At 41.1% G+C, this 27998-nt stretch overlaps 2 protein-coding genes across 5 annotated transcripts; one reads left to right on the forward strand and one right to left on the reverse strand.

The window, feature by feature from the left end:
* Nucleotides 1–235: 235 nt before the first annotated feature.
* c8h1orf35 (chromosome 8 C1orf35 homolog) lies at nt 236–9740 on the reverse strand. Its single transcript, XM_064346994.1, has 8 exons — nt 9230–9740; nt 7910–8060; nt 7747–7792; nt 7131–7216; nt 6134–6206; nt 5944–6023; nt 5459–5590; nt 236–1220 (listed from the first exon to the last, which is right to left on the reverse strand). The coding sequence occupies exons 1-8, from the start codon at nt 9324–9326 to the stop codon at nt 917–919; spliced, it is 969 nt and encodes a 322-aa protein (XP_064203064.1). The 5' UTR covers nt 9327–9740; the 3' UTR covers nt 236–916.
* Nucleotides 8593–27973, forward strand: guk1a (guanylate kinase 1a). 4 transcript variants are annotated; one of them, XM_064346995.1, is made up of 9 exons: nt 8593–8753; nt 21077–21190; nt 21917–21958; nt 22650–22736; nt 25551–25647; nt 26610–26748; nt 27286–27370; nt 27612–27697; nt 27900–27973. In XM_064346995.1, the coding sequence occupies exons 1-9, from the start codon at nt 8669–8671 to the stop codon at nt 27933–27935; spliced, it is 771 nt and encodes a 256-aa protein (XP_064203065.1). In that variant the 5' UTR covers nt 8593–8668; the 3' UTR covers nt 27936–27973. The 4 variants fall into 4 exon arrangements, with proteins under 4 accessions (XP_064203065.1, XP_064203067.1, XP_064203066.1 ...); XM_064346996.1 differs by lacking the exon at nt 8593–8753 and adding an exon at nt 10423–10665; XM_064346998.1 differs by lacking the exon at nt 8593–8753 and adding an exon at nt 16611–16716.
* The last annotated feature ends 25 nt before the right edge of the window (nt 27974–27998 follow it).

Here is a 27998-nt window from a genome sequence, read left to right on the forward strand (position 1 = left end):
CCAAAGACGGCTGGATCCAATCTATCAAGCGTGTTCAATGGCTAGGACATTCTGTTTGCACTAAAACTACACAACACCTTACAAGCAGTAGATGCATGAGGTGGTTTCCCATTGCCAGGCTAATAAAACTTGGAATTGGGACATGATAACAATACTGACTCCAGCGGATAAAGAGATTTTTTTCCATGTCTACCATTGGTGGTCTGTTATGCTACAACCCATAAAATAGACAAAATTCACCCCAAAACAAGATTTTAGTCTGAAACCGTGATGTTAATTACACAGGCTTTGAAGCCTCATGGGTTCAATGTGGAGAATGTACAGAAAAATGATGACCACACTGGATGCTGGCTGCTAAATTCATGGCTTTTCTTTAAAAAGGTTTAAAATCTGTAGATGAAATATCTGAAGTTCAGAGGGCACAAACTTCTAAAAAGAAGTACACAAATCACAATAATGCCTAATCACAGTCATAAAAAGAAATATCTAAACTAAGATGGGAAATACCAGCTTTACTGCCACCACACTGGCAATTACCTCTTGACAGATAATGGCTCAAGACAATTTATTTGCCTGGGGCCATTATGTATCCTTGTTAAAAATTAACTTACCCAAGCAGTGGCACTGGGTCAGTTCAGGCTAAATACACAAAAGGAATTAGACATAAATAAGGCTGAGTTGGCTGATCCTGAATCAGTGACTGGGTGACACGATGTACACAGAGCACACTCACGCTGTGTCCTTCTGGCCAATGTCCTCCTGAATGCTAGCTGCTGAGCCCTGATGCGCACGCTGTGCTGCGGATTGTGGATTGAACTCTTTCACACGCGTTTGCGCTGTAAGAATGACTGATGCCGAGGGAGCCTTCTGATTGGACGCCCTCCCGGGACTCCTCCCGGCGGTGGGCGGGGCCCGGTCAGTCAGAGTCGGTATCATGGCGCCGCTTGTGGCCCAGGCCCAGGGGTGATGGGGCGGCTCGCCGGCGGCTGGTGCTGTGCCGAGGGGCGGGGGACCCCCTGTCTAAGGAAGAGTCCGTGTCGTGGCGCTGCCGCTGCCGGGAGGGGGAGGGGGAGCGCGAGCAGCGGGGACGGGGGCGGGGCTCGGCCTTTGCCCCGCCCGGTGAATGGCTGTCAGGGAGCCTGGCTCCAGTCTGCCGGCTCGATGATGGATGATGATCCTGATGATGATGGCGGTGGTGGCGGTAGTCATCCTTTCTCCTCCTGAGAAGATCAAGCGCACACAAATGAATGAATGGTGGGGGAATTGAATGAATGAGTGGCAGGGGAGGGGCGGAGGGATACGGGATATATGGGTGCACAAACCCCTTCGAACGTGAACTCCCAACCAATAGATTTGAGGGTCAGTGAAAAAAGATTTCAATTGCATTACACCAAGATGTCCACATTGAAACTTTCAGGTCCTCACAAGTGCCTACTAATACAGCGCAATTTAGTCTGCTCTTTCAGACTTATCAAACCCCATAAGATCCACTTAAATATATTTACCCATGATCACCCCAAAATCCCTGCTCTGACAGATTATGTTCTTTTTCCGTACTATAACTGTATGTCTGGGAATGTATGTCACAAAATCTAATTAGTCTCCAACCCTCACTTGCTGCATAGATCTTGATGAACATCCAGAAAAGCAGAGCCTCCATCTCAAATGACAAAAAAAATGTTTTGACAAAATAGAACTCTTGCACCCTCTTGTGGGGTGACTGGAGTATAGTACATTGCTGAAAGAACTGAGCTTTTACAATATTAGCAGCAAAGCAGTTGCTCTAAAGTAGATTAAAAAATTAAACTGTTTTAATTTTAATTTAATTTGCTCCTTTATGTCAACTATCCAAATGACTTATTCATAATCAAATCACCCATCTTCACTTTAAGTAATCTGAAAGAATTACAAATCTTTTTAATGAAAGAAGTTATCAAACACCCATATGACCCCTGTAAAAAAGTAATTGCCCCCTTAGTCAATTAACCAAATTTAATTGATAAATTTAGCTGATTGAACATAGCCAGGCTTGATTGCAGCCAGCCCCGTTGAAACTATCAGGGTGAAGTAGTCACCACAAGGTTTCTAAAAGCACACTATGGCACAATCAAAGGAAATCCTAGAAGAGATAAGAAAAAAAATGTTGAAATGTATCAGTCTGGAAAAGTTCACAAAGCCATTTCTTAAGCTCTGCGACTCCACCGAACCAGTGAGAGCCATTATCTCCAAACGGAGAACACTTGGAACAGTAGTGAATCTTCCATGGAGTGGCCAGCCTGCCAAAATTTCACCAAGGGCACAGGGACACCTCACCCAGGAAGGCACAAAAGATCTCCGAACAGCCAAAGAACTGCACGCCTCTCCAGCCTCAGCTATGATCAGTGTTCATGACTCGACAATAAGAAAGAGGCCAGGCAAAAAATCGGATTCTTGGGAGGAGCAAGGTGAAAACCACTGCTTTACCAAAGCCGCGTTTCCACCGCAGGAACTATACCCCGGAACTAGGAACCTTTTGAGGAACTCAGTGCGTTTCCACCGCAGGAACTAGGGTCTAAATTTAGTTCTGGGGGCTTTGTTTTACCCCCCAAAACGTTCCTGCTCGGGGGGTAGTACTTTCCGAAAGTACAGGAACCTTTTGGGTGGAGCTTGCAGCGCTGAACATTTCTGATTGGTCGAGTACTCGTAGCATTTGTGTTGTATTTATTTTCCGCCATTACCCGCCATGTTTGAAAATATGCAGCGCAAACCAATTTATTTTCATAATAACTTCAAATCAAACTTGTATGTTATGCGGCGCAGTAGCCTACTTTTGGTTATAGCCTGTCAACGTCTTGGAATTATAACGTGTGCTCTTCTGTTCTTTTCTTGCTTTAGTATTCGTTTTATAAAATGCTAAGCATTCGTGCTGGGACAGCATATTACGTAGGCTACCAAAACATTCAAACGGATTAATTCGGTTGCTGAATATTTTCTTCCGGATTTTCTTTGTTAGCCCGTTGTAATTGACTCAAAACGTTTGATACAGTTATGTGAGGTATGCGGTAGTTCTGCATAATTAACACTGGTGATACAGTACAAGCAAACTGGAAATCACCTTCCGCACTTTTTATCCGGGTAAAATAACAGGTTAATTCTAGTAATCTTCCCTTTAGCTTTTTCAGACTGCCGTAATTTTACTCAATTTTACTGCCATTTTTCAATTCCACGAAAAGACCAGGAAGACTATGGACTCATTTATGGTGCATGGTTCGCATCTGGAGGGCACACTTCGCTGCTCGGCTAGCAGTAACTTCGAAGGAAAGCAAACGGTGGCTGTACCACTACTAATTTACATTTTCACGCAAGTCCGAGTTTTCGTTCTATTCTTGTCATTTTGCGATTAGCCTATATGGAATTGACGACGAGAAAGTAATAAAACAGCAAATTGTTTACAACGTGTGCATGTTTTCTGCTGTTAATGAATGTGTTTGAGAGGATATATGAAAATCAATAAATACAAAAGTAACCATATATAGTCATTGTTGGTAACCCGTTGTATATGTGGAATAAACCCCTCCGGGCTGTCCCGGTTATTAGAAAATAATGTAGGCTACTTCGGTGGTAGTATGGGCTTACAGAAGAAATCATATGACAGATGGACCGACGACAACGTCAGTGGGCTATTTTGCCTAATCTTCGCGGTACTTTAGACCCCGGTGGAAACGCAGACAACCATTGGCTGAAGGAACCTTTTAGTTCCTGGTAAAGTAGTTCCTGGGACTGAAAGTTCCGGGTAATTTTGGTGGAAACGCGGCTCAAGAGAAACATCAATTCTCATCTCACATTCATGCAAAAGTGGATGAGCCTCCTGGAATAATGTTCTATAGACCAATGAGCTCTGTTTTTCGCAGTGAGGTGCTGGGGTGGTGGTATCAAGGCTTGGAGGTCAGCAGTCTCAACAAGCTGTTAAAGAAGGCCAGCTAGGTGATCAGGTTGGAACTGGACAGTGTGGAGGCAGTGTCGGAATTCCTTGAGTCCAAGTGGACGTTTGTGCCAAATTTGAAGAAATTCCCTGAAGGCGTTCCTGAGATATCGCGTTCACGAGAATGAGATGGACGGACAACCCCAAAACAATGCCTCCGGCCATGGCTGTGCCGTCGCGGAGGCATAAAAACAAATGACACACTCTGTAGGGCTAACACAAAGTAAATGAATGAGGAACACACTACTTAGCTAGCAAGCCCCATCTTGATTTCCATCTAGTTCCATTTGTGTTTTTTGTGGATTCAGATACTATGTTCTGGGGCCCCTGGGAGCCGTATTTGAGTGAGGCTGTTGGCGTATAGTCACTGAGACACCTGTAGAGCGATGTGTAATTGGCAAGCACGTGGCAGTCCAGCTCGTTCTCGCACCAGCAATCTGTCGCACACAGGGCTCTGATAACATTTTTATGCCCCTAAGTTAAAAATTTTAGGAGCACACTAATACATCCCAATTAGTACATGCGCCCCTAAATTATCTGTCCAGTTAGCATGCATTGGTTTTGTTAAGCAAATGCTCATAATAATGGGAGCACTGTACAGCCCTGCTACAGCGCAGATTAACTTTAATACGAACAGAGCCAGCTTCGGTAGCGGCAAGATGGAAGCCAGATATGTATAACAGCCTGTGATCGGTGTTGCAGCGATGGTAGGGATACAACTACAAACAGCCTGTCCAAATTGGGCAGAGGTGAAAAATCCAGGTTTAAAAAGTAAGTCTTTCCCAGTATTTTGTTTCCTGGATTTGGTAATCAGCACAATTCTTCAGCCAGGTAAAACAAGTCAGTGAAATCAGCTGGCTGAGTTCATGGGTGGAAAAAACACATTTCAGGACTTTTACTTTCTGACCCCCGGACTTTCCACCTCAGGAATGGGAGGAAAATTGTCATATTTTTTTTTACAAAAACTAGAGCATTGCCCATAATTGAGAAAGATCACAATCTGCCTTCATGCAGCCTCCCCCCCCTTCCATTTCATTTGTACGGCTTGTTTGATAAAGCTTGTCCAACCAAGCCGTGGCAGTAACTGCGGAGGGGGTGCCATGAGGATCAAATAGAAATTTTGATCGAAACGCTCTTTTGATGCATTATCAAGATATACTGTCCATGACCTATTTTCAGTGAGGACATCTGTGATGTTTGTGTCTGAAGTCCAGTGCAATAATAGTACTCAGTTACACATTACATCATCTCTTCTTCATTAGCTTTCACCTCATTTGCTTATGCCTATGAAAGTGCCTATGAAAAGCTGAGACTAAGACTGTAGCAGTATCGCCACAAATGTGATAAATATTTAAAAGTGGCGTGTTCCAAGAAGTGAAAAGCTGCGAATGTGATCGTCAGATTAATGGTAACGTCTGTTGGAGCTAATAGCAGTCCATGCATGATCTTCCAGTTGAGCTGGGCGCCATTCTGAAAAGACGCAACAAAGCAAATCACCTTTTCAGATCGTCCTCCGATTCCGACCCCGAGGATGATGACTGCTTCTTAAGCTTTTTCTCTTTCTTCTTCTTCTTCTTTTTCTCCTTCTTACTCTTCTTTTCCTTTTTGCCCTTCTTTTTGCTCTCGTGTCTGGCAGAGAAAAAATGCAAGACATGTTGGCTGTTGGCAAGTGGAGTCACGCACACTCTGACCACCAGCGTATCCGGAAACTCAACACTGACACTTAAAGTTAAACTGATAACCTGTCTTTTTAGCCTGATAGATCTTCAATATTGTCCCTACAAAAATTCCAACACATTTTCACCACAGCACCCACTCATCTTTTAATCCAATTTTCCTTACCCTATAGAATGCTTTACTTGTTGACATTCTCTGTACAGTGACTGTCAATAATAATAATAATAATAATAATAATAATACACTACATTACTAAAATAAAAATATTTAGATGGTAGATTTGGTGGTTTGTGTGGCAGCAGCACCTTAGTTCATCAGTTTCTTGGTTTTTGGTGTCTGAAGTCTTGATGCTGGAAACTTCCTGATGGCCTTCGGGTTTATGATGCTGTAAAATTATTGAATATGATCAAAAGACTCATTTTGAATTGACTAATTAAAAGCCCTTGCTCTTGGGCAGGGCTGACAAATTACAGATAAAGCAAACATCACACTCACTGTGAAAACTGGCAAGCCCATTTTTGCTGCTTCCTTCTCCTGCTTGGACATCATCACTCTTCTTGATCCCAAACTAATTCACAGAGAAAACTGGTCAGTTCAAGACAGATATTCCATTTACACTTCCTCTGATGGATGCTCTCTACCTAAGGAACTCTCGAACATTAAGAGAACATACATGAACAGTATATATAACGTATATAAATGTTAAATTAAACTTGGCTCTTAAAATATATTCTATTTCAGAAAGGTTTCAGGGTCAAGTGGCACACAACGGAAGATTCATGAAGCAAAAATTCAATTCAATTTTTCAATTCAATTTTATTTGTATAGCGCTTTTAACAAAGGAGCTTTGTCACAAAGCAGCTTTACAGAGAACCGGCCCCCAAAGAGTAAGTCTAGGGCAACAGTGGCAAGGAAAAACTCCCTGACTGATAGCAGGAAGAAACCTTGAGCAGAACCGGACTCAGAGAAGGAACCCATCTGCCGCGGGCAGGTACCGGTTTGTTATGGAAAATCTCAAGACATTTGTTTCATCAATGACTGTGTGTACAACAACAATCAAACCACTTAACCGGCAGTTAGCACTCCATTATGTTTATCAGTCAGCCCTCTAAATGCAGTAGTCATCTCAAATTAAAATACAGCATCCCATGGCGCATTTTATCCAGCATTCCCTACCATAACCTTCCATTACAAATGTATACACACATGGTATCATGCATGGCACACAATATACAGCAATGGGAATAAATAAAGGTTCCCCTGTTTCAGGACTAACTATAACTGAGTCCCAACCATAGCTGCACCCCAAGCCACCAGGACAAATAATCTGTGCGAACACTTAAGAGCTCATTTTACAAATGTGTATACTATGCTGTGCATGTGTCCCTGGAAAGACCATCTGCCATCACTGTCGGTCAACTCGATGCAATTTGTGACAAGGGTTTACTATGGTCTATCAATAAATGGTCAACAACGAGACTGATTCAGTCACCCCGAGCTGCCGAGACCTGAAACGCGGTCCACGTCTCTGCCGTCGCTTTCTGCTGCCCCCTCCCTCCTGCACACGTCCGCCAAATCCTGAAAGACAATGCAGATGCACAGTCCAAGTTGAAACTGCCTCTTAAAGTAAGTGGCTCATATGAATAATGGGAACCACTGCTGCAATGTGTGAATGAACAGACACATAACAGAAGTGTATAACAAAGTTTTGTAAAAAGCAGCTTGGTAAAACAGGCCTAACTGTGCCGGGAAATTTAAATTTGGATTTCCACTCAATTTTAGCTCCTGCCACATATTTAAAATAGAAGTAAGCCTTGACTGAGATAAAGTAAGGAATCAAATCTGATTCAGGGCATTTCAACCTGGGGTCTGCAAAAAACATAAAATAAACACTATTAGTATAGAACAAAGCATATAATTCAGCCTACAATGAAAACATCAGCATGTAAAGGTGTCCATAACTTATCTACCTTATCTATGATACAGGCAACTAAGTGTGTAATTATGTTATTTTCCACAATACTGCAGACATGTTCGCTTTAATACATTTTTGTGCAAGCCACATACAGGACAAAAGCTCTGATGCTTTCATGCTTTTAATGACAAACCTCTTTGGTCAGACCAGTTGGTTGTCTTTTCAAATTCTTGTAACCTCTGTGAAAAGAAAAGTTAGTTAGTCTTGGGGCCTTCTTTCAGGAGAAAAAGCCTTTACATGTTTTGCAGATATCGTGACCATTCCTGTGCCTCTGCAGAAACGGTGTGGCTACTTACAAGGCGGCCATCAAAGCCTCTTGTTCGGCCTCCCGCACAGCAGCAAGCTCCTCCTCCTTTGATACTGATGCTCTGCCGTGCTTGTCTTTGGCATACCAAGTTAGGTCGCGACCCTTCTGCCATCGGCCTACTGGGGCCATGAGAGAGTTGCCTGTGGAAAAAAGCACGCCAGGGTTTTTACATAAATGTCAGCGATTAAGTTATATTAGGAAATGCACTTTGTGCGTTTTGGACACATTTGCTTCGTGGTGGATGGTGTTGTGGTCCTGACGTAGTTTACGTTTCCTAATCTTGCAAAATACATGAAAACACGCTGCACAGAATATGAAGAATAAATCCTAAATTGAGAACTAGTTTTGTACTCGGTTTTCCTGAGATGATAGGTTACATGAACACACAAACAATACCGCATTACACAGTGAATATGTAATGCTATTTTGGACTGTAATACAATAAAATCAACTTCACTTTGCATTTCTCAACAAACATTACGAAAGTAACGTTAAATTTACTAACGTTAAATTCTAGATTGGTGGAATCTAGGAGATGCCGGACATTAGTTACTACATTGGAATACTACTTCGCTAAATAATTAGCCTATATGGGTTACTTTCTCTAAGTATTTAATTTCGTAGCGTGAATACAGGCAGCATTCAAATGGCACCGAAACGGGTGTGCATACAACTTGAAATACTGACAGGGTGGATCGGCATCCCGGCTCTACACGCATAGTGCATTCAGTTCGATTGCCAGCATTCGATGTGCCAAAGGAAGAAGTGTGGTTTCAATTTCAACATAGATTTCCTGATAGGGGATGTAATGAGGGACAACACAAAGGAAAAAGGTAAGACGCATAATATGCTAACGTGACTTGTCGCAATTTTTCCACAGGTTATACCAAGACATAGGTAAAATGTTTCGCTATTAATATCAGCCGCCACCCGCGTAGGTTAGTCTAGCTCAGACAGCTAGCGACTGGTGGCTAAATATTAGTTGATCCGGAACATTATCACGGCGACACCTAGGAAAATAACGTTGGTTTTTCTACGTGGTGCATCTAAACTTTAAATAATTTCAGTACACTGAAGCAAGAGACATGCGACCACACGCAACTAGCTAAGTTAACGTTTGATGATTAACACGTTTCCACACTATTTTAGCTAGCAAACGTTAGCTAAAATAGACAGGTCCTTACCCAGCTATAGGTAATATTAGGTAACCATTAGCTATCTAAACGATACTGGAACATCGTCAGGCATGTTATTATTATCAACAATATATTTCATATGTTACCAAACTTAAACCAAAGAGTTGTCTTACCCAAGTAGTTTTCCCTGTGTTTGTCGCCTTTCACATCATCCCAGTTGAACTGATCTTGTCCACCTCTCACACCTCCAGATCTCGATGAACCAAACATTTTTATGTTATATGCGAGATATCTGTGAATTTGTGTTGATACAATCTCTGAATTTGATATAATGAGACTGATTAGCTACTTGACCAACACTAGCTTTGTCTACACATGCTTCTCCCGCTTTGCGGCCTTCTGTGTGTCCATCCGGGGAGTTTCCTAAAACCTCCTTGGAGGACGTCGTACTTGATAATGAAAGGTAGCTAAATCAACAAGCTAGCAGAGTGGAGACGAATAGAAGTTCACATATGTTGAAGTAGTCGTTTCATTTATTTTCTTGGCTTGTTTTGATATATATTTTCTTAGCAACAGCAGCTAATCTATTTATTAGCCAGCGTTAGCCAGCTATTTCCGCCCTTTAGTGACCCGAATCTCAGCCAGTCTTGTTAACCCAGCGAGTCTGTGCGCATGTAGAACACATCCGTATGCTGTCTTCATTTTTATTGTCCCCACTCAGCATTGTTTGAAGGGAGGGAAATTCAGAAATTGAAATTAAGTAATGTTGTCCGTGATTCGTGGAAGTATTCGGCGATGACGTGTGGTTAACTTATTTTAATGGCATCGTGGACAATTTAATGGCTGGAACTGTCTTAATACATTCCGATTGTTCTTGCGCTTCAAATCTTTCAGAAATTCCTAACCTCCTCCGTTCCGTTTTTCATCAAGGGCTTCGTTGAGATGGCCACATGCGCTGAATTAATTTCTGACAACAATAATGGGTTCCATTTTTGACTCAAGTTTTGTTAGTTTGTCAAACTTCAAAGAATTCTGTCTGTAAAACTTAGCTGACTGAATTTTTGCTGAAATCTGAAAGGCATCAACTGAAACTAAGTAGTCAAATTTGTCAGATTTACAGAAATAGGAACATTTGGTCGGATCGCGACATATATAAATCTGTTTAGTGCTGCCATTTAAACTAGCTTTTGAGGAAAAAGTGAGTATCTTCTAGCTAGCTAGACCCAGTATCAGTCCAGATCACTGGCTATCAACTGGCGTTAATATGGCATTGGTGCAGTTGGTGTTGGTAAAATTATATTGACCGTGGTTGTTTATCACGTTGCCTCCCAATTTGACGCAATTTTGAAACCGTGTTATTCCTCTGTAAAGTTAACCTTAACCGGAAAAACAAACAAAGTCTGTCCCTTTAAAGGCAAGTAAAATCCATAGAGTTGCCATGGCATTTAATTTTATTCGTCTCACTGTGATGACGTCGGTGCAGTATCTAATGGCTCTCACGCGGAAGGCAGTTATTTCAAGACGGAGTGGTGGTGGTGGAGAAATTCTTAAGATTCTGTAGCAGTTTCTTTCCAGATGTATTTAAGGCTTTTCTCCAGAATTTTTTCAGGTAAGTTTAAAAAAAAAAAATTAAATGCTGTCTGATGTGAAACAATAGCATTGCAGTCATATCATAATCTCTCACTGTAACTGTCTTGTTTGCGTTATTGTTTTGCTATTTTCAATGCAGTGCCCACGAAGTACTACTTGTTAGGTTGCTACGTAACTAGCATTGACTAGCTACCATTGTGGTAACGTTAAATGAATGATGCTGGGTCGTGTTAAGTAGTACTCCACAATATTGCAGATATGCACAATAATGTTTTTTTTTATGAAATGAGATTGAGTGCTAATTTGATTCGCTAGCCATTTAGTTAGTTGTATAGATATTGTCTTGATTCATTTGTTAAACATTTGTTAACCATTAAATTACCTAACCTTATTCATTCACACTGGATCCATTATTGATGTTGTAGTACATAGGGTTAGTGGTCTTGTATAACGTCAGATTAAGACGAATAGTTTTTTATGGTCCTTGGATTTGAAACCTTCACAACATGTGCTGAATTTATCTTTAACTCTGGCACTGTGATGCGATGACCTACTAAATTTGTGCACCATTGATATGTATGCTTCCAGATGTAGGTTCATAACACAGATCAGAAATTGAGACAAAATGTGAAAAGACAATTTTACCAGTATTGGATGTTACTGTTTGTATTCAAAGTGGAATCAGATGACTGTACTCATGTGACAATATGAATTAAATTAGAACACTTCCCTGTATTTACTGAATCAGCCGTCTTTACATTGTGTGTTTTTGCAGGCAGTACTGTCATTAAATCTAATTAGAGACTTGACTTATTTTGCATGATGAGGAGAAATATTGATCAATTACAATTTGTTGGTTCCCTGCAGGTGGAACTACTTTTTCTGTTAGAACGATTTTCATTGGGATCCTTACCACATGATTGTAGAAGATGACTGGTAGCCAAGTGTTGGTCTCAAATTTGCAAAACAACTCCAAAAAACATGGGTATTCCCGCCCAGCTGTTCTAGCAACTCAGCTTAGACAACTCACATCCTAATTCCAACCCATTATATGAAAGAAAAGGAATCTGATCTCGGGCTTGGGACAGAATCTCTCTATAAACTGCATACTAAATTATTTTCAAATCCTGCTGGAAGGAGGAATTCTTGATTTCCTGGCACTGAAAATGAATTGTTCTCAAAAAATTTCCATCTGTCATTTTTTAAGGTCAAGATTTGCTTGAAGCTGGAAAAGTGTAAAACCATGGTTCTAGATTTGTGTAAACACAGAAATCCAGATATAAACATTTCTGTCCTCTTACAGGAAGTTAATTTGGCTACATGTGAATTTAACTTACAGATACAGGTATTTGAGGTACTGGAAGTTTCAGACAACCTGACTTTTTCATATGACATTAGAAGGAGGTGATATGCAAATATGGAATGTGTTTTTTCAAAAGGCGTAACCTTTTTCTGTGATAGAAAAAAAGAATCCAGGAAAACAAGACACAAAAGCTAAAGTTCATTGCATAGCTTGATATCTTAGCTAGGCGTGTTTTTACATTCAGCTTGCTGTGTATTATAATGTAACAACACTAGTAGCAACATGCAGTTTGATAGACAAATGAAACCTACTGTTGGCCGACTTGTGCTTAAAGCGAGGCATTTTCCACAACCCCATCATCCTGCAGTTGATCAGGCTCATATGGCCTCACCATAGAAATATTACTGGCATCACTTTCCGCCATGGTAACTACCTACATCTGCTGGTGAGAAGTACAGTAAGAAAAATAGCAACCGCACTGAAGTGCGTTTGTTTATGTAGGCTAATGCAGCCTATTATTAATTCATTTGTACTGACAGGGCTGTTGAAAAGTTTTCAGGGTTGATCATTTTTTTGCTCATCTGTGTCATACAGTTGATAGAACATGCACACGTAGTATAATCTGAAAATGTCTATATTTAAGATCAGGTTTCCTTTAGCTTTAAGTATCTAGAGCATTGATGGTTGTTTCAGTTGCTTGGAAATAAACCGTGTTGTAAGTGGGATGTTCAGACAACCAGTGCTATTCTTAAGCCTGTGTGGTGGAATCATACTTGGTAAGAATTGTACTCCAGTCAGACATGTGAGCGGTAGCTGTAGCTCTGATTTTGACAGGAGCACTTACTTTTTCCACCCTAAGCCCTCGAGAGGCATGCACAGAGAATGTTTCTGTCACCCGCAGCTGTGACAGAGACCTTTTCCACAGCATCCCTGCTCGGGCGACTCCTGCAGGTCTAACAGCCCCTTTCTGGCACACAGGGCTTTTCTTTTTATCTGCGACAGGCAGCTCTCTAGCTCTGTCGGTCGGCCGGTCGGTCGGTCGGTCAGTCGGTCGGTCGGTTGGCTGGTCGGTTGGTCCATAAAAAGTGTCCCACCCCGTAGTGGCCACAGTGTTTGCCCCAGGAGGCTGAAATTTGGCATGGACGTTGGTCATGACCGGAAGGTACAGTTGAGTAACCTTCAGGCCGATTGACCATGAGGGGGCATGGCGATGGGCGTGGCCTAGCGCAAAAAGGCGCATAGCTCCCGAATGGATTCACAGATTTGCACAACATTTTGTGGAAAGGTTTGTCATGAGCCAAAGAAGAGGTCACGTGTTTGTGTGAGGGTGTGTGAGGGGGCGTGGCGATGGGCGTGGCCTATGATAAAAAGGCGCATAACTCCCGAATGGATTCACAGATTTGCACAAGATTTTGTGGAAAGGTTGGTCATGAACCAAAGAAGAGGCCACATGTTTGTGTGAGGGCGTGTGCGTGGATGCATGCACACATGGATGCATGTGCGTGTGCGGTCGCAGCTATTGCGGATTTGCGCTTGTTTTTTTGCGTTTTGACTCTCAGCCATGACTCACATTCAGTGGAGTGCGACAGAGCACAGCATCATGGGCCCATTCAGTGTTCAAATTGCAGTGTGACTTTTGCTTTAATTTATAAGCTGTGGGTTATGTTGCTGCAAGTCTGGTTTCTGAGCTGTTGCCTGCAAAATGGTTGCTAAAGCATATGAACTAAGAAATCTATATGCAGTATTTTATATTAAAAGTGGAATATTTTTGGTCATGTTGTTTTTGTGCTGATCAGTTGATGATCCTATAAGTCAGGCTTGCCTTTACCTTTTGTTATGCTGAACACAATAATTGCAATCGCAGGAGGCAAGGAAAAATCAATGATCAACTTTTTTTGGGTTGACACAAGATGGCATTAGAGAGCTAAAGCATAAAGATGGCTTTGAAACAGTGACAGATGGAGACTTGTACACCTCATTTTAGTCACTGTTCATCTGTACGTTCTGTTTCTTCGCCTCTGCAGAATTTTAAATTCGATTCAGTCCAAAGCTGTTCACTCATTATGGTAACGAAGGTTAAAAATGGGAATGTCAAATTAAGTGTACATATGACATGAGGTTTTCTTTCTTGAATAAGTTCATAAGCAAAATGTAAATGTGTGATCTGTGAACAGTCTTCATTAGCCCTTATTTGAATGCCGATATGATTCAGCTGTTGAAATGGGCTGGGTTATTACATGTATTGGGGCCTATATAGCCTACTTTTTGACAATTTATAACGGTTGTTTACTATTCATAACACTTTAATTACAATGAAAGACTGCTTTGGTGGCAGCTCTTGTTCCGAGGAGTGAAGTAATAGGTTGGAGGTAGTCTCATTACTGTACTTGAGGAAGAGTTTCTGGGATTTGCACTATTTTGAATGACAATAATTTTACTCTGATGTAGGCCTATTTAGAATAAAATACAACTTTATACTCTGCTATCTTTCCTCAAATTGTCTGTTACTTTTTCATCATGTTGTACACTTCAGGTATTATTGTTTCTTAGGGCTGTCCACAGTTTGTTCATTTACAGCTCACCATATGTCTGTAGTGGCTGCAGGCTCAAAGTCAGTTTTGCATGGTCACTCTATTGCTTTAGGTTAAGATTTAGGCTGGCCAAGCTGAGATCCACAGGAAATACCCTCATTGTGGGCTGCTTTTCTGTTCACCTTGGTTCAGGAAACTTTCAGCCATGCCATGCCCCTTAATCGGTTGTCCCACTCAATTAGCTGTAGTGCCTACGATGGCTGACTCCAGACTATCTGATGAGCTTTTGGCTATGCCTACGTGTAAACGTAATCGCCTTTTTGAGTTATTTTATTCCACTTGGCCAGTGAGCCGCATAATCTCATGCTCCACCTCCTTTCAAAGCAATTAGCGGAGGGCCAAGGGGCTGTGGCCATGGACTGGGAATCTTTACTAATGAGTATTTTCATGGAAAGTAGGCATAATTTGTGGTTCTGTTGCATTTTACCTTTAGTATATGCCATCTAATACTATGTATGAAGTGTTAATATCTATGCATTTAACATCTGCATTACAGTAAAATCATTTTAAACACTGCTTTCTAGCAGTAAAGAAAACAGTGTCGCAATGTCATTGGCACCATTAGCCTAAACTTGTTTTTGAGCATTTAAGACAGTGTGTGGCTGTCTCTTTATTGCTGCACTAATTTGATAAGCAATTTTTATAAGTGTTCATTCAAATTCTGTACATGTTTTCATTATAACCTTTATTTGATCTACGTATTTAGTTTATATGTGCCCACATTATTTACCTAATTGGTTGCTTTAGTGGTATTTAATGGATTAAAACTTGGCCTTGACTGAGTTCTGGGTTTATCCCATTTCATAGGCAAATAGGATGTTGCTTCATTAAGTAGGCTATATGTGTCAGGGGTGCTCTGGGAGGTAGGGAAATTCTGAGCCCTTGGGTGCTCAACACCTGAGGTGACCCTTTGTCCCAGAAAGCAGTCTGGCGCTACGGCTGGGTGAGACACAGAAGGAGCCGCCTGGTGTATGGTTTTTGGGTTTTGGTGTGAAAGATAGTCAGTGTTTTGCTGCTATCAAGATACTGTACTAGTATAGACACTTATTATCTGTACAATTCCCAACATGCAATTGCTGAGCATTCCAAATTGCTCCGAATGCTCGTTTTAATGAATGTACCGGCATGATGCACTCAAACCAGCTGGCCACTTTTTCACTCTGCGTTGATCTAACGCTCTGACCAAAACCAGTCCTCCCAGGGCTATAACGGCCGGCTATGCACTGGCCTGACCTCCAGCCACAGTCGTCAGTGACAGGTTTAGTTCCCCAGCCCTGTGCTCCCTTCATGTATGGGACTCTAAAGCAGGGGCGCTCTTGGACATTCTAGCACGCCAGTCGTAATATCAGAAGACCCATATTTTTTTCCCCACCTTTTCAGATGGGATGCGAGCACTGCCTTTTGTCCGCTGCAATCTCACGTCCTCTTTTGTGGCCTTCGGCAGTTGGCTTCTAAAGACCTTTTGAGGATAAGCTTCTCAGCTTTATCTTTTTAAAGGCTTGCGTTTGGGTTGGTGCACAAAGCGGACGCAGGTCTTCAGTCCGCAGGGAGGAAATGTAGCGCCTCACGCAGAAAATAGCCTACATTCAGCGGTCTGGGAAAGAGATGTGCACAGGAACATTATGATGTAACTGAGCAGTTCTAGCACTGAAGCAGAAACCTCACAATGGAAGAAGTTCGGTTGCATTCCGATTCTGAAACCGTCAGTAAACAGCTTAAAGACGGCATGCGGAAATCACTCAGACTGTGATTCATTTCTGCCAGTCCTGCTTAAGTTGGCTCGATCTGGGTAGTGACATAGCACTGGCATTTCTGTTTTTGTGAAGTGACTCTGCTTTGTCACAGCATGGTGAATGTTCTTTGTATTAAGGAAATAATGATTCCCTTTGCTTTCAGTACACAACATCAGCTAAATCAAACTAAACAAGCTACAAGCTTCACTTGGTCCTGTTTTGCATAGTTAGACTGCTCACAGCCACAAGTTGTGCTACATTATGAAATGGTGTGGCAGCTAAGATAATAGATTTCAGGAAGTGATTATCGGGGGCGGGCCAACGTACGTCACTTTATCCACCCGCCTCCCTGACACGCACGTACACGCCCTAGCAAAGCGCTACCTCCTCATTCATTTTCAAGCGCTTCAAGCAAACAACTCGCTCTTTAACAGTGAGACAAGGTAAGCAAGAGAACCGTAGCTCTTTTGTAGTACTGCTCTTAATGCCTTCTGTAAGGAGATACTCTCTTGATTGGCACAAATAACAAGGGGCTAATCTCATGGAAAATCTCATGCTTGTGTCTCGAAGAAAGAAAGCACTGAGCTTAAGATCCTACTACAAGCTAAGACTGGAAGTGATTTATGTGCTATTTCCATATAGGAAATAAATGGAAATCCCATAACCACAGATTATACTGAATGCACAATGCAAACTTGAGATGAAATGCTTTTAGGTGTGACAACATGACGTCATTGCATTTATTTTAAGTATGTGTTTCCGTTTGATATCTGTGGCAGCAGAAGTATGTCCATTTCTTAGATGGTGCTATGTAAACATGATTTTGTCATTTATTTACAGTGATTTAATAAGAGTCTTTAATAAGAGTATGTATATGCATGCAGTATCTGTAGGTGTTCCTCAGATTTGTTATTTTTACCAATTAGAACAACTATAGCAGCTTTTGCAATAGCCTAATCTTCTGAAAAAAAGAGTAATATATGCTTAGGGAATATCTGAGGTGAAAGAAGATCTAAATTGGTATAACAAATGTTTGTACTGAAACATTTTCTACACATTCTACACAGTACATTTTTAACAAGCAAAATTGGTGTCACTGCATGTTTGGTATCACGGGAGACTTTCTTGAACTTCAGGGAAACGTTTCTCATTTGTTTAATGTGAAAATACGTCGCCTAACATTTTCATCTACCTCAAATTTGCAATTGAATGGTTAAAGATGAACGGGAAGTGGAGTAAAGGGGTGGATTCTGATTCAAAACTGCCAACCCCTACCACATACTATTTTTGGAAACTGAATATCTGCAATCTGTTTAACGTTTAATATAACCAATACACAAATATTTGATCCCGTGAAGTACATATGAATCGCTAGATGTGCGTGAAAAAAAAAAAAATCTATCTTTTAGCTCTGACGAGCTCTTGATACAAGGAATAGCAGTTTGCAAGAGCTAAAAAGTAGTTTTAGATGTACTTTAAAACCATAAAAGGTTTGTTAACCCTTGTATTGTTTGTAAATATTGAAGCAAAATAGGCCTGTATTTTGAGTTATGGTGGGGTGAGAACAATTAAAAGAGCACATTGTCCATCTAGAAGTTCTATCTTCAAGAATAGAAGACTATATAACCAAAATTGATACTCAAGAAAAGTTACACACTTTAAAAGGGACATTCTTCTGCTAAATTAACTCAATTACCATGACAAAACAGTACTTAGAATGTTTTATCTTTTTATTTAACAATATAATTTGAGCTCGGTCCACATTCAAAGCACTCTCTCTGTCTCTCTCACACTCAATGACAGAGTTTACATGCATTGTCCATGCAAAAAAAAAAGGAAAAAGTGAGAAATGGCTTTAAAGATTCTGTTCTGTTACATTCTAATTCTACTGAGAAGCATGATAGAAAAATTTCCTAACTAACTTAGATGCTTGATTAATGTATTTTTTATGAGGTAGTGTTAGGCCTGTATTCATTTCTGGACAATGTAGCAGCTTGTGAGACTGCATCTCTCGTTATAATCATAATCGTCATTAGAATGCAGCCCTCTTTGTCAGCTGTAGCAACTGTAGCCTAACTCTCAGTTTTGCTAGCGCACTACATTCACAAAACCTTAAAAATAAACACTTTCCCTTTCGTTTTCATGGAAAAAAAATCACCATGTTGTAGTATGGAAATGGAAGTAGTTGAAGCACTCACACATTTTAAATGCCCTAAAAAAATTTTTTTTTATTTTTTAAATGCGCGCTGTTTTGGCGATTTGCCAACAATTTGCGGCCGCGATATCCGATGGGTTTCTCCAGGTCACCATTTTAATCAGATGTATTGTACCATTATAACAGCAGCTCTAGATTTTTTGTTTTTTAAAGGGTAGGCACGTAGCGTATCTCAACTGGAACAGGTTCAGCTTCGGCACAAACTAACACTGTTTATTTTCAGATAACGTTACATATTTATCACATTTATTTTTTACTTGTCTGATCAGACAACTGCATGAGGCATTCCACTTGCCCGAACAGAGTAAGGATCCGCCAGTTGTCATCACCGAATGATAGTTAACGCCAGTTCTTGAGATGGGCACGTGTATATGAGTATCGACTCTTCTTTTGATTACCAACATTAATTTATTTTAAACAGTATGTATTTTGAGGAGTAGGTACCGGCACCTAATTTGGTCCAATTCAAACACTGGTTAACATTATTTTGGTATTTTGGTCATATTTGAAGCGTCGCTACCTACCGTTTCGTTGTCTTTCGGTCGCTGAAGAAAAAAAAGTAACGCTTTGAAAGACAGTGCGACCTTAGCGCGCTGCAAGTTTTCCAACCTCCTCAGAAAGGAGCAAGCACGGAGCGCGCGGCCTAGGCTCTTTTTGAAAATAAATATGCGGACGCGACAGTGTGGTTTTGAAAACGCATTAGGCAGAAATATTTATAAAGTTTGACATTTTTAATTAATGAATTTAATATATATATATATATAAATTTCTTTAATTTATAATTTTTTATTTTAGTTCATTATTTTTTTATTATGATGTGGCGGCAAGGCAACCTTACCAGCAGAAACGTTGCTGTTTAAATTGGGTGACAGGGGAGAAGGCAGGCGGATTACCCTGGTGCTCTAATCAGACAGCCAGGCCTAATGACCTCTTGGTGCGTTGAGTGGGACAGGCAGGCTTGCCAGAACATGGAAAGAAGGCACTTAGTGTGCAAAAATAAATCACCAAGTCCTCAAGCCTTTACACGGGATCAAAACATCTTTGATTAGTTTGTTTGCTAAATATTTTGGCCGAAGTTGAACCCTCATCATAATGATGCTTTGAGTATTTTTTACTTTTACTGAATATGTTGTTACAAAAGGGATTCAGTCAAAGGCACATGTTTTGAATACCCTTTTCATAGTTTCAACCATGACATGCTGCCTTCTTGGAAGTACAAGGTCTCTAGCTTCATATATCATGCTTCATTTTGCATACGGAAAATAAACATGGGAGATCAGGGTAACATTAACACCACCGCCACCAAGTGGGGGTAGAATTCGGCAGTGGCATGTAACTCGTTCACTCTGTCTAGCCACTTTGGTGGGTGAGCTTTTGGTAGCATTTTCTATTTTTAAAAAGTGTTGATTACAAAGCGATTTGAAATAGCTAAGTCAATTCATGGTGATACTACATTATACTGCAACTCCCATGAGGACCGGGTGTTCGCTGTGTGCTCTTCCCATTGGCCATCCACCTTGCCCTCATCCTGTCACTTCCTCAGTCTGGCAGAAGGTGAACTTGGCCAAAATCAAACAACAGCCGAAAACGGCACCGCATAAAAAAGTATGTTTACTGTGTATACCTATACTCATTGCGGCTTCAAAGTATTTGTTTAGTGGCACTCCACGCCAGTGGAGAGCGATTCAGATTCTCTAGTTCTGATTGGAAAGTGCAGAAGTGACAACGACTGCAGCACCAAACACAGAAAACAACAATGGTTCGGTAAAGGAGCATGGACATCAGTGGGACTGCTGGCATCCCTAGCTGTGACTGATCTGTGTCAGCTTCGATAATTTTTATTAGCAGGCGGCCACTGACCCCGGATCTGCTAGCTGACATTCTACTGCCTCACAGGAATGATATAAGCTGGTGTTTTTAAATGCATTTTCCCCTTTACCTGCTCACATGTATGTCGGTGCTCATTGCTGTGGCCTCCACTATTGATTCAGGAGAACACTTCCCTCCGAAGCACTCCATGCCCGCTGAACAGGCAGACCAGCGGTAGTAAAATCAACGAGTGGGCGGCTGTCAACCCAGTCAACATGAAACAATCTCCCCAGCACTAGACCGTGGGGTGCGTCTGTGAACACCAGAACACAGGTGTCAAACTCCAGTCCTGGAGGGCCGTAGTGCCTGCTGTTTTTCAGGACATTCTTGGCACCAGTGGTTCATTTAAGCCATTTATTGGCTAAAGAATCAACACACGTTGTTCACAAGGCCTTGATTGACTGTGGATTGAAAGGAAAAAACAACCCTACAGACACTGCAGCCGCCTTGGAATTTAGTTTGACACCCCTGCTCTAGATGGGCGAAACAGAAAGCCAGTGAGGTAGGTCTTTAGTGGAAATGTCCGCTTGCAGTCCTTATGCTCAGAAAGCATGGTAGTGAGAGCAGAGAAAAGTCTGGTAAAGACTGCTGTCTAAGGGAGAATTGTGGGATTGGGCAATTGTGAAATATATGGTGTGGAGCTCATTTGCTTATTCCTGTGTCCCTCGACTTCCCTTTCCTCCCTCTCTCTTTCTCTTCTTCCTCTCTCTGGTTTCCAGCGATGGCAGGACCAAGGCCTGTGGTGCTGACTGGACCATCCGGTGCTGGAAAAAGCACCCTCCTGAAGATGCTCATGAAGGAGTACGAGGGTGTTTTTGGCTTCAGCGTGTCACGTGAGTAATCCTCAAACTCCAACCAACCACCAACCCCAGATCCAGTCTGTGGCCTTCTCTTGCCTCCCACTGGCCTCCTACAGGCCCAGGGTGTCACATGTGCACGCTATTCTGTCCCCGGATTACCAGGAAATGGGATTGACCCACACAATCCAGAAAAAGGATCCCGCCAGCTAAGCACTTGATCCGAGTTTCTGGTTGTCATGTTTTTTCTAAAATCATGGACAGGGCTTCCAGAAAGAGCCCCTTCTGGTTTTGGCCAAAAAAACAAAGTTCTTCTCCTAAATTTGGATTGGAATGGGTGCCTCCCTGTTATAATGGCCATTGCACCTTTGAGAAAAATGAAGTGGATCAATGTGGACATTTCATGCCAGATTGGTTTTCATTGCATGCTGACATCTTGGTTCAGGAAGTGCAGAAGTGATGACTAAATAAAAAATAACCAATTCATGTGTTTCTCGTTTTCATGGTTTTGGCCATAATCTGCTCTGAACTGCCTGTGCATTCATTTGTGCTTCAATTTCAATAGTTCCTTCAGTTCAGTATATTTCAGTGTCACTTTGTCCAGATTCTGTTTGATATAATCTTTACTTACTCGTTTCATGTAGTCTTTACTTACTGAAGATAGCTGCGCTTTTGTGTGAATACTGAATTCTGTGTACAGGTGTACATAGTTTGTTACTGTTAAAGGTGTAATGAACTGACTGGCTGTTCCTTTAATTACAGATACTACTAGGGACCCCCGACCTGGAGAGGAAAACGGCAAAGGTAGGCCAGTGTGAACAATTTCTATAAATAGCTACAGTACAATGCCACGCCTCTCCCTCTCAGCTGGTTTTAGTTACAGAAGCATGGCTTCTGGTTCTGGTTAGGTTCTGTTAGAATTCTGATTTTACTCTTAGTGGTGATTGGCAATAATAGGGAACAGCACACTTTTTCAGGACTGGTGGCTATCCGGAAGTGGAAGCACAAGGAATAAGTTGTTAACACCTCTTGTTTAAACCTGTGATTTCTGGCTCAGTCAGGGTCGGTTTCCTGTTCTGGTAGATGCCTGTTTCCCAACCGTTGCTTTTCCTGCTTTTTCTTTACCCTGGCTGATCACTGTCCAACTGTATTTTATTAATATGGCAAAAAGAACTAAAATACACAGATGAAATTGGTCTTATTGCCGCTGTCAGTCATTTTGTGAAATATTGGCCTCATGCCCAGGATCGTCCTTGTTGGCTTGCTGTGGAAGTGCTTGCACAGGAGGGTGATTGTCACCAAGGTGATTTGAAATGACACACCAGTCAAATGTAGCTGATAATCATGCGCACAATAATTTAGTCTTTTCCAATGATTTTGAGTTTTGGGTTGTCTTACTGCTTCAAAAGCCACACTGGGATTCCTGACTTTTACTTGCTATAACTTTCTTACCCTGGAGTCTCTTGTGCCTTTTTTGTTGTCATTCTCTCCATAGGCCTGAATTGCCTCCCTATGCTTGTTGGGGCAGCATTATTGCCTGTAGCAGATGTCCTGTCGTCCGTGTCATCTGAAGGTGTAGAAGGTCCTAATTCTAATTTCCATGTGATCCCTTGTCTCAGACACAAGTTCTGATTAAAATGTTAGCCTCTGGGGGTTACTTTCTGAAACCACACTTTTTGTAGCCAAAGTGAAGAGACTACTACAATGTTCAAGAAATGATTTTCTATTCCTGAGTTTTAATCGGTAAAGCTGTTTTTTTTTAATCATTACTGAAATAAACACTATTAAACTTCACTTCGTGGAATAAAAAGCTTTTGAAAATAGCCCCCTGATGTCCTTGAGCCAATCATTAGACCCAGGAAAAAGCAGTGATTTTTCTGTGTGTTCCCTATAGATTAGAATATGCAGTGCATTAATGCGTTACATTAGCATTACAGCTTGTGAGTCTTTATTTCATTGATTTATAGAAGCATCATGGATTGCAGATCTGCATACTTCAAGAAAATTCTTTTTCATTATTTGGTCAGGTTAGATCAATACATTCATCCAGCAGCCTTCCAGAGCAAGACCAAGGTGATGAGCCGCATTTTATTGCCATGAACGGCATCATTGGCTCTGTTGTGATCTTTATTGGTTTTATTTTAATTAATAAAAGTTAAAGATACTGTTGTCACTTTTCCTTAGTCATAGCATAGTGCGTTTACCCTATCTGGGCATTGATTTAATGGGAAATGTAAACTGGGCCATAATAATGATACATTTGTGGAACATTTTTATTGACATTTTCATGGTAAAACATTCAAACAAATTAGAACAAATTTATTTTATTTATGAGATTCATTCGAACTCAGTATTTGGGAAAAAATGACAGCTCTAGTGGCTATACAGCACATTTCTGAAAATTAAATAAGTATTTCATCCCACTGATTAAAAGTCAGTAGGATGGGGAATATGATGTGACCAGAATCGGTTAAATCATCCTTCCATAGGCATTAAGAGTCTAGATAGCACCTCTATGAAATTGAGAGGCTGCAGTTATGGTAGTAAGGAAAAACGGCATACACATTGGGTACCCCCATTCCAGTTTGAAATCTCTTGCTTTAACGTGCTGCAGTTTTATATCAGTTTTTTAAGGTCAAACGGGAATACCTTTTTATTAAATTCATATACATTAATATTAATGTGTAACACAGTCCCCTTTTTAGCTTTGTGATTTGGCCTCAACTTTGAATAGCAAATTAAAATAAATATGACTTTTCTTGCACATTATATGTTTCAACTTGGAATAACAAGGAAGACTTGAGGAAAAAAATAAAGTGTGGAATACTAGATATTATTTTTATTTGTTCCGATCATTGGTGCATATTGCAACATCAGATCAAAATCCAGTGTGAAAGTTATATTTCAGTCGAATTTCTTCAATTTCGATATCTGGAGTAAAAAAAGTATTCTTTGTTTGAGACCTGTGAGTCTTATCCTATTTGTCATCATTTAATTTCCTCTTTTTAAGATTCTTGTAGGTTAAATAATTAGGCATTATAACTGAAACAAGATTGTCTTGCTAATGAAAATGTTAACATGATGAATAGTCACCTTAGTAAAAATAGTTGTGTGTGAATACTGTGTTGTGACTAGCTCTGCTATTTCCTGTAATCTGCTTTTTTAACTATGATATGTAACCCTGTAGCACATGAAGGATTCCATTCATTTTGATCATTTCTGTGAAAATGGCTCAATGTTAGCAAATGGAGTCTTGGACTGTATTGCATGCTATTATGCAAAGAAACATTTAAGAATTTAAACGTAACAAGTATACAGGTGTAGGCTAGCAGTTTTGTGCTCACAAGAGCTGAGATTTTTTACCCCTAATTTCTCCTTTGTGTGGAATGTGCTGCATTCCCTGTATGGGTTGTTTCATTTCTAATTTCTTTGGATAAAAGTTGCCAGTGCCTCCAAAGGGGTCTTAGCATCTTGAATTAGGCTTGAATTACTCCAAGACATAGCGAAGACACATGAAACAACACTGAAACGTCCTTCCTGCTTAGGCTTTGAGACCAAGGAGCTTCAGTTTGATGCTGAACCTTCCAGCATCAACCAAATTACACACCTATAAAAAAGGCAACAGATGGAATAATATTACTCAGAACCTAGTCTTTTGTCATGTACATTTTGAGTGTTTAAAGTTCAATAAATAATTTGTTTGTATTAAGGGCTGTGGAGGACACAAGCACACCATTCAATAAAACTGACTGCCTAATCCTCTTCAGCCAAGCTAAGCAGCTTGTGCTCAGTCACGTATTCGCACACAACATGAAGGGGGCTGCACATTCCGGCTCCATAAGGTCTCCGTCACTGCACTGCCTGGAAGTGCATTGAATCAGTGTTAAACCACTTAGATACAAGGTGCAGAGGGCAATGAAGTCAAGTATAATACCGTATAACCTATGGTACAAAAAAACCTCCTGCTGCCTTAAAGATAATGTTATTTATGCATTTACTACTTATTTATATATTTATCGCTTTTTTTAACAATTCAGTCAGTGGACATCCAAGTTACAGGGTATACCGATAATGCTGTCTAATACTGAGACAGAAGTGATTTCTGAAGCCTCTGTCAACCAAGTCTAGCAGCCATCAACAACCGTAAAACCAGGTGGTCTATATCCTTAGAGGTCTGTCACCCAGTTGGAGAATTCAGCGATAAGGCTGACTGTCAGGTATAAGCAGTCGTGTGAAGATGCTCATCTCCCCCACAAGCGTGGGCAAAGGGATTAGGTGCACATGCTCATCTCCTGATATTACAATGTAACCTTGCAGGATATGCAAGGTGGTAGAATCATCTTTCTCAATCCTTTTAACCTCATGCCACCTGCCACTGTCCGTTTCTCGCCCGCAGATTACCATTATGTGACGAGGGAGAAGATGACCGAGGGCATTGCCAACGGGGAATTTATCGAGAACGCGGAGTTCTCTGGGAACATGTATGGAACAAGGTGTGTCCATGCTTCAAATGAGGTCCCCATTGAATAGTTTTTGGGTGCATTTCTTGACGTCCCAAGTGTTGCATACATTATGCCTATAACAACTTGCAATAAATGAATTTGATATCCGCATACATTTATGACCCTGGATTATTTTTTGTACAAATTGCTTGAGACTTTATGGAACTATTCTCAGTATTTCTGTTCCTGCTTAATAATTCATAATTGTCACACTGCATAGATGTTACCAGGTTAAATAGTTAGTCCCGGTGACTCATTTTGCATGCCTGTGGCTACTAGCAACAGGAAAGAAGCAGAAGTAGAGGCCTCTGCTGAGGGACTGATAATAACATTTTAAATGAGGTTCAAGTCTCCAACAGATATTGCATGTACATTGATAATGTGGACTTGTAATTGAATAGGGTTTTCTTGGTGAAAATTAGGTGTAACTAATTGGATGAGGGATAAACAGAGGATTTTGGAGGACTTTATTGATTACCTTCAGCCCAACCAGGAAGTGGTCCAGCGTAACACCTTAACTCTGTGCTAAACAGTGTCAGTGGTACACGTTGCATAATTGCCTCATTGGCTTAGAGGAGGCAAATGGAAGGGAGCAGAGTTCATTGTCTCAGGGAATGTAGAAAGCTTTTGTAAAACATGTGGGTCAGAATGTCAGGTACAGAATGTCATGGCTAAAGCCTTGTTGTCCAGGAAGAGTGGGTTAGTAACCTTACTGAGAAAGAGGATTTGATGGCCTGCTCACCTGATCACCCGCCCGCCCCTCATTTTGCATGTGATGCTCACTGATAGACCAATCGCTTTCAGAATGCCTTCTCCCATACTCTGAGAAAATCCAGGTTCAGCATGGCACACTTGGCCATTCCAAAGCCACTATAGCCCAAATAATAAAGATTATTGTACACAGTTGAAATTGTTATGGTTACTGTAATGTGTACTTCTCCCACTGTCCACAGTAAGGCCTCCGTGCAGGACGTCCAGGCCAAGAACCTGATCTGCATCCTGGACGTTGACATACAGGGCGTGAAGAACATCAAGAAGACCGACCTCAACCCCATCTACGTGTCCATCCAGCCACCCTCCATGCAGATCCTGGTAAGAGCTGGTCAGCCTCGACAAGGAGAGATGCATCCTTAGCCTTGAAAAGGCGACAACAGCTTTGTGGAATTAAGGTTCTGCATATCATGCAGGTGCACTGTAACAGGAAGTCACATGGCATGTTACATTAGCCCGTATTTAGTCATACCTTGTGTGGCCAGGATTTTGTGCCATTTACATTGCTACATTGATATCTTTGTTGTCAGTTCAATGGGAAGTACGTATATATAATTAATTTGGTTATTGCTGCATCCATTATTCCAATTAGGGCAGTGGTCCCCTGATAAATTTTTCAGTGCTGAAAAATGACATTGCATTTATGCTACCTGACCATGGATAATTATTTCAAAGGCAAACAGCATGTTGGAGTTTAAAATGAGCTTCTACTGCTTTTCTGTTATGTATGTTTCTTTATAAACAATTTGAAATAAATAGTAAGGTTCGCTGGTTGGCTTATCTCGTTAAGGTACTGTTGTAGTTTATGGATAAATGCCTGGTTTGGTCTGTTAATTCCCATGTCTTTTCTGGTTGCAGGAACAGCGTTTGAGGGATAGGCAGACTGAAACAGAGGAGAGCCTACAGAAGCGTTTGGAAGCAGCACGACTAGACATGGAGCTCAGTAAGTTTCTTTAACCAGGGCAAAACTATGGGTTATGCTGCTTCACCATCATATACTTACATGATGCCTTGTAAGGATGCTGAACATCTTTCTGCTTCACCTCCATGCAGATACATTAAGGAATTGCCAGTTGATTTGTTGCAACCTTATATTGGCCACCATTCTTGGTATTTGTCAAATGCAAGTTTATGGCATGATGACAACCTATTTGTTTCAGTAGTCTTTGTTTTTCCTGTTTTAGGCAAGGAGCCTGGCATATTTGATCTTGTGATCATCAATGACAACTTGGAAGATGCCTATGGGAAGTTGAAAGATGTTCTTGTTGATGTAAGTATGAGGGATATCTCAGTCTTTATTCTGCTTTGCAGACAAGCGGAAGAATCCCCCGACAGCTTAAAAGTTGCTCATACACTCCCACATTCTTCAGTTTGGTGGCAGGGTAGGGTTGAGTTGAGATCATGCACGTCTTTCCATGCAGCTTTATCGGCGCCCAATTGCCTTAACTTCCTTTCTCTTCTCTCATCAACAGGAAATTGCAAAAGTCCAGGAAGCCAACAAGTCTTAGGTGGCCAACTGCAGTGCAGCAATTCTCCCTGGCTGCTCCTCAGACTGCGATCACCCACCTTCC

Source organism: Anguilla rostrata, chromosome 8 (assembly GCF_018555375.3).
Source record: "Anguilla rostrata isolate EN2019 chromosome 8, ASM1855537v3, whole genome shotgun sequence".
NCBI lineage: Eukaryota > Metazoa > Chordata > Actinopteri > Anguilliformes > Anguillidae > Anguilla > Anguilla rostrata.

Coding starts and splice junctions, on each gene's coding strand:
- guk1a (XM_064346995.1), top strand. CDS start 8,669: ATGTGCCAAAGGAAGAAGTGTGGTTTCAATTTCAACATAGATTTCCTG. Junction 21,191..21,916: donor TTTTGGCTTCAGCGTGTCAC/GTGAGTAATCCT, acceptor CTTTAATTACAG/ATACTACTAGGGACCCCCGA. Junction 26,749..27,285: donor CACCCTCCATGCAGATCCTG/GTAAGAGCTGGT, acceptor TTCTGGTTGCAG/GAACAGCGTTTGAGGGATAG.
- c8h1orf35 (XM_064346994.1), bottom strand. CDS start 9,326: ATGTTTGGTTCATCGAGATCTGGAGGTGTGAGAGGTGGACAAGATCAG. Junction 8,061..9,229: donor ACACAGGGAAAACTACTTGG/GTAAGACAACTC, acceptor TTTTTTCCACAG/GCAACTCTCTCATGGCCCCA. Junction 7,217..7,746: donor CAACTGGTCTGACCAAAGAG/GTTTGTCATTAA, acceptor ATTGTCTTTCAG/GATTTGGCGGACGTGTGCAG.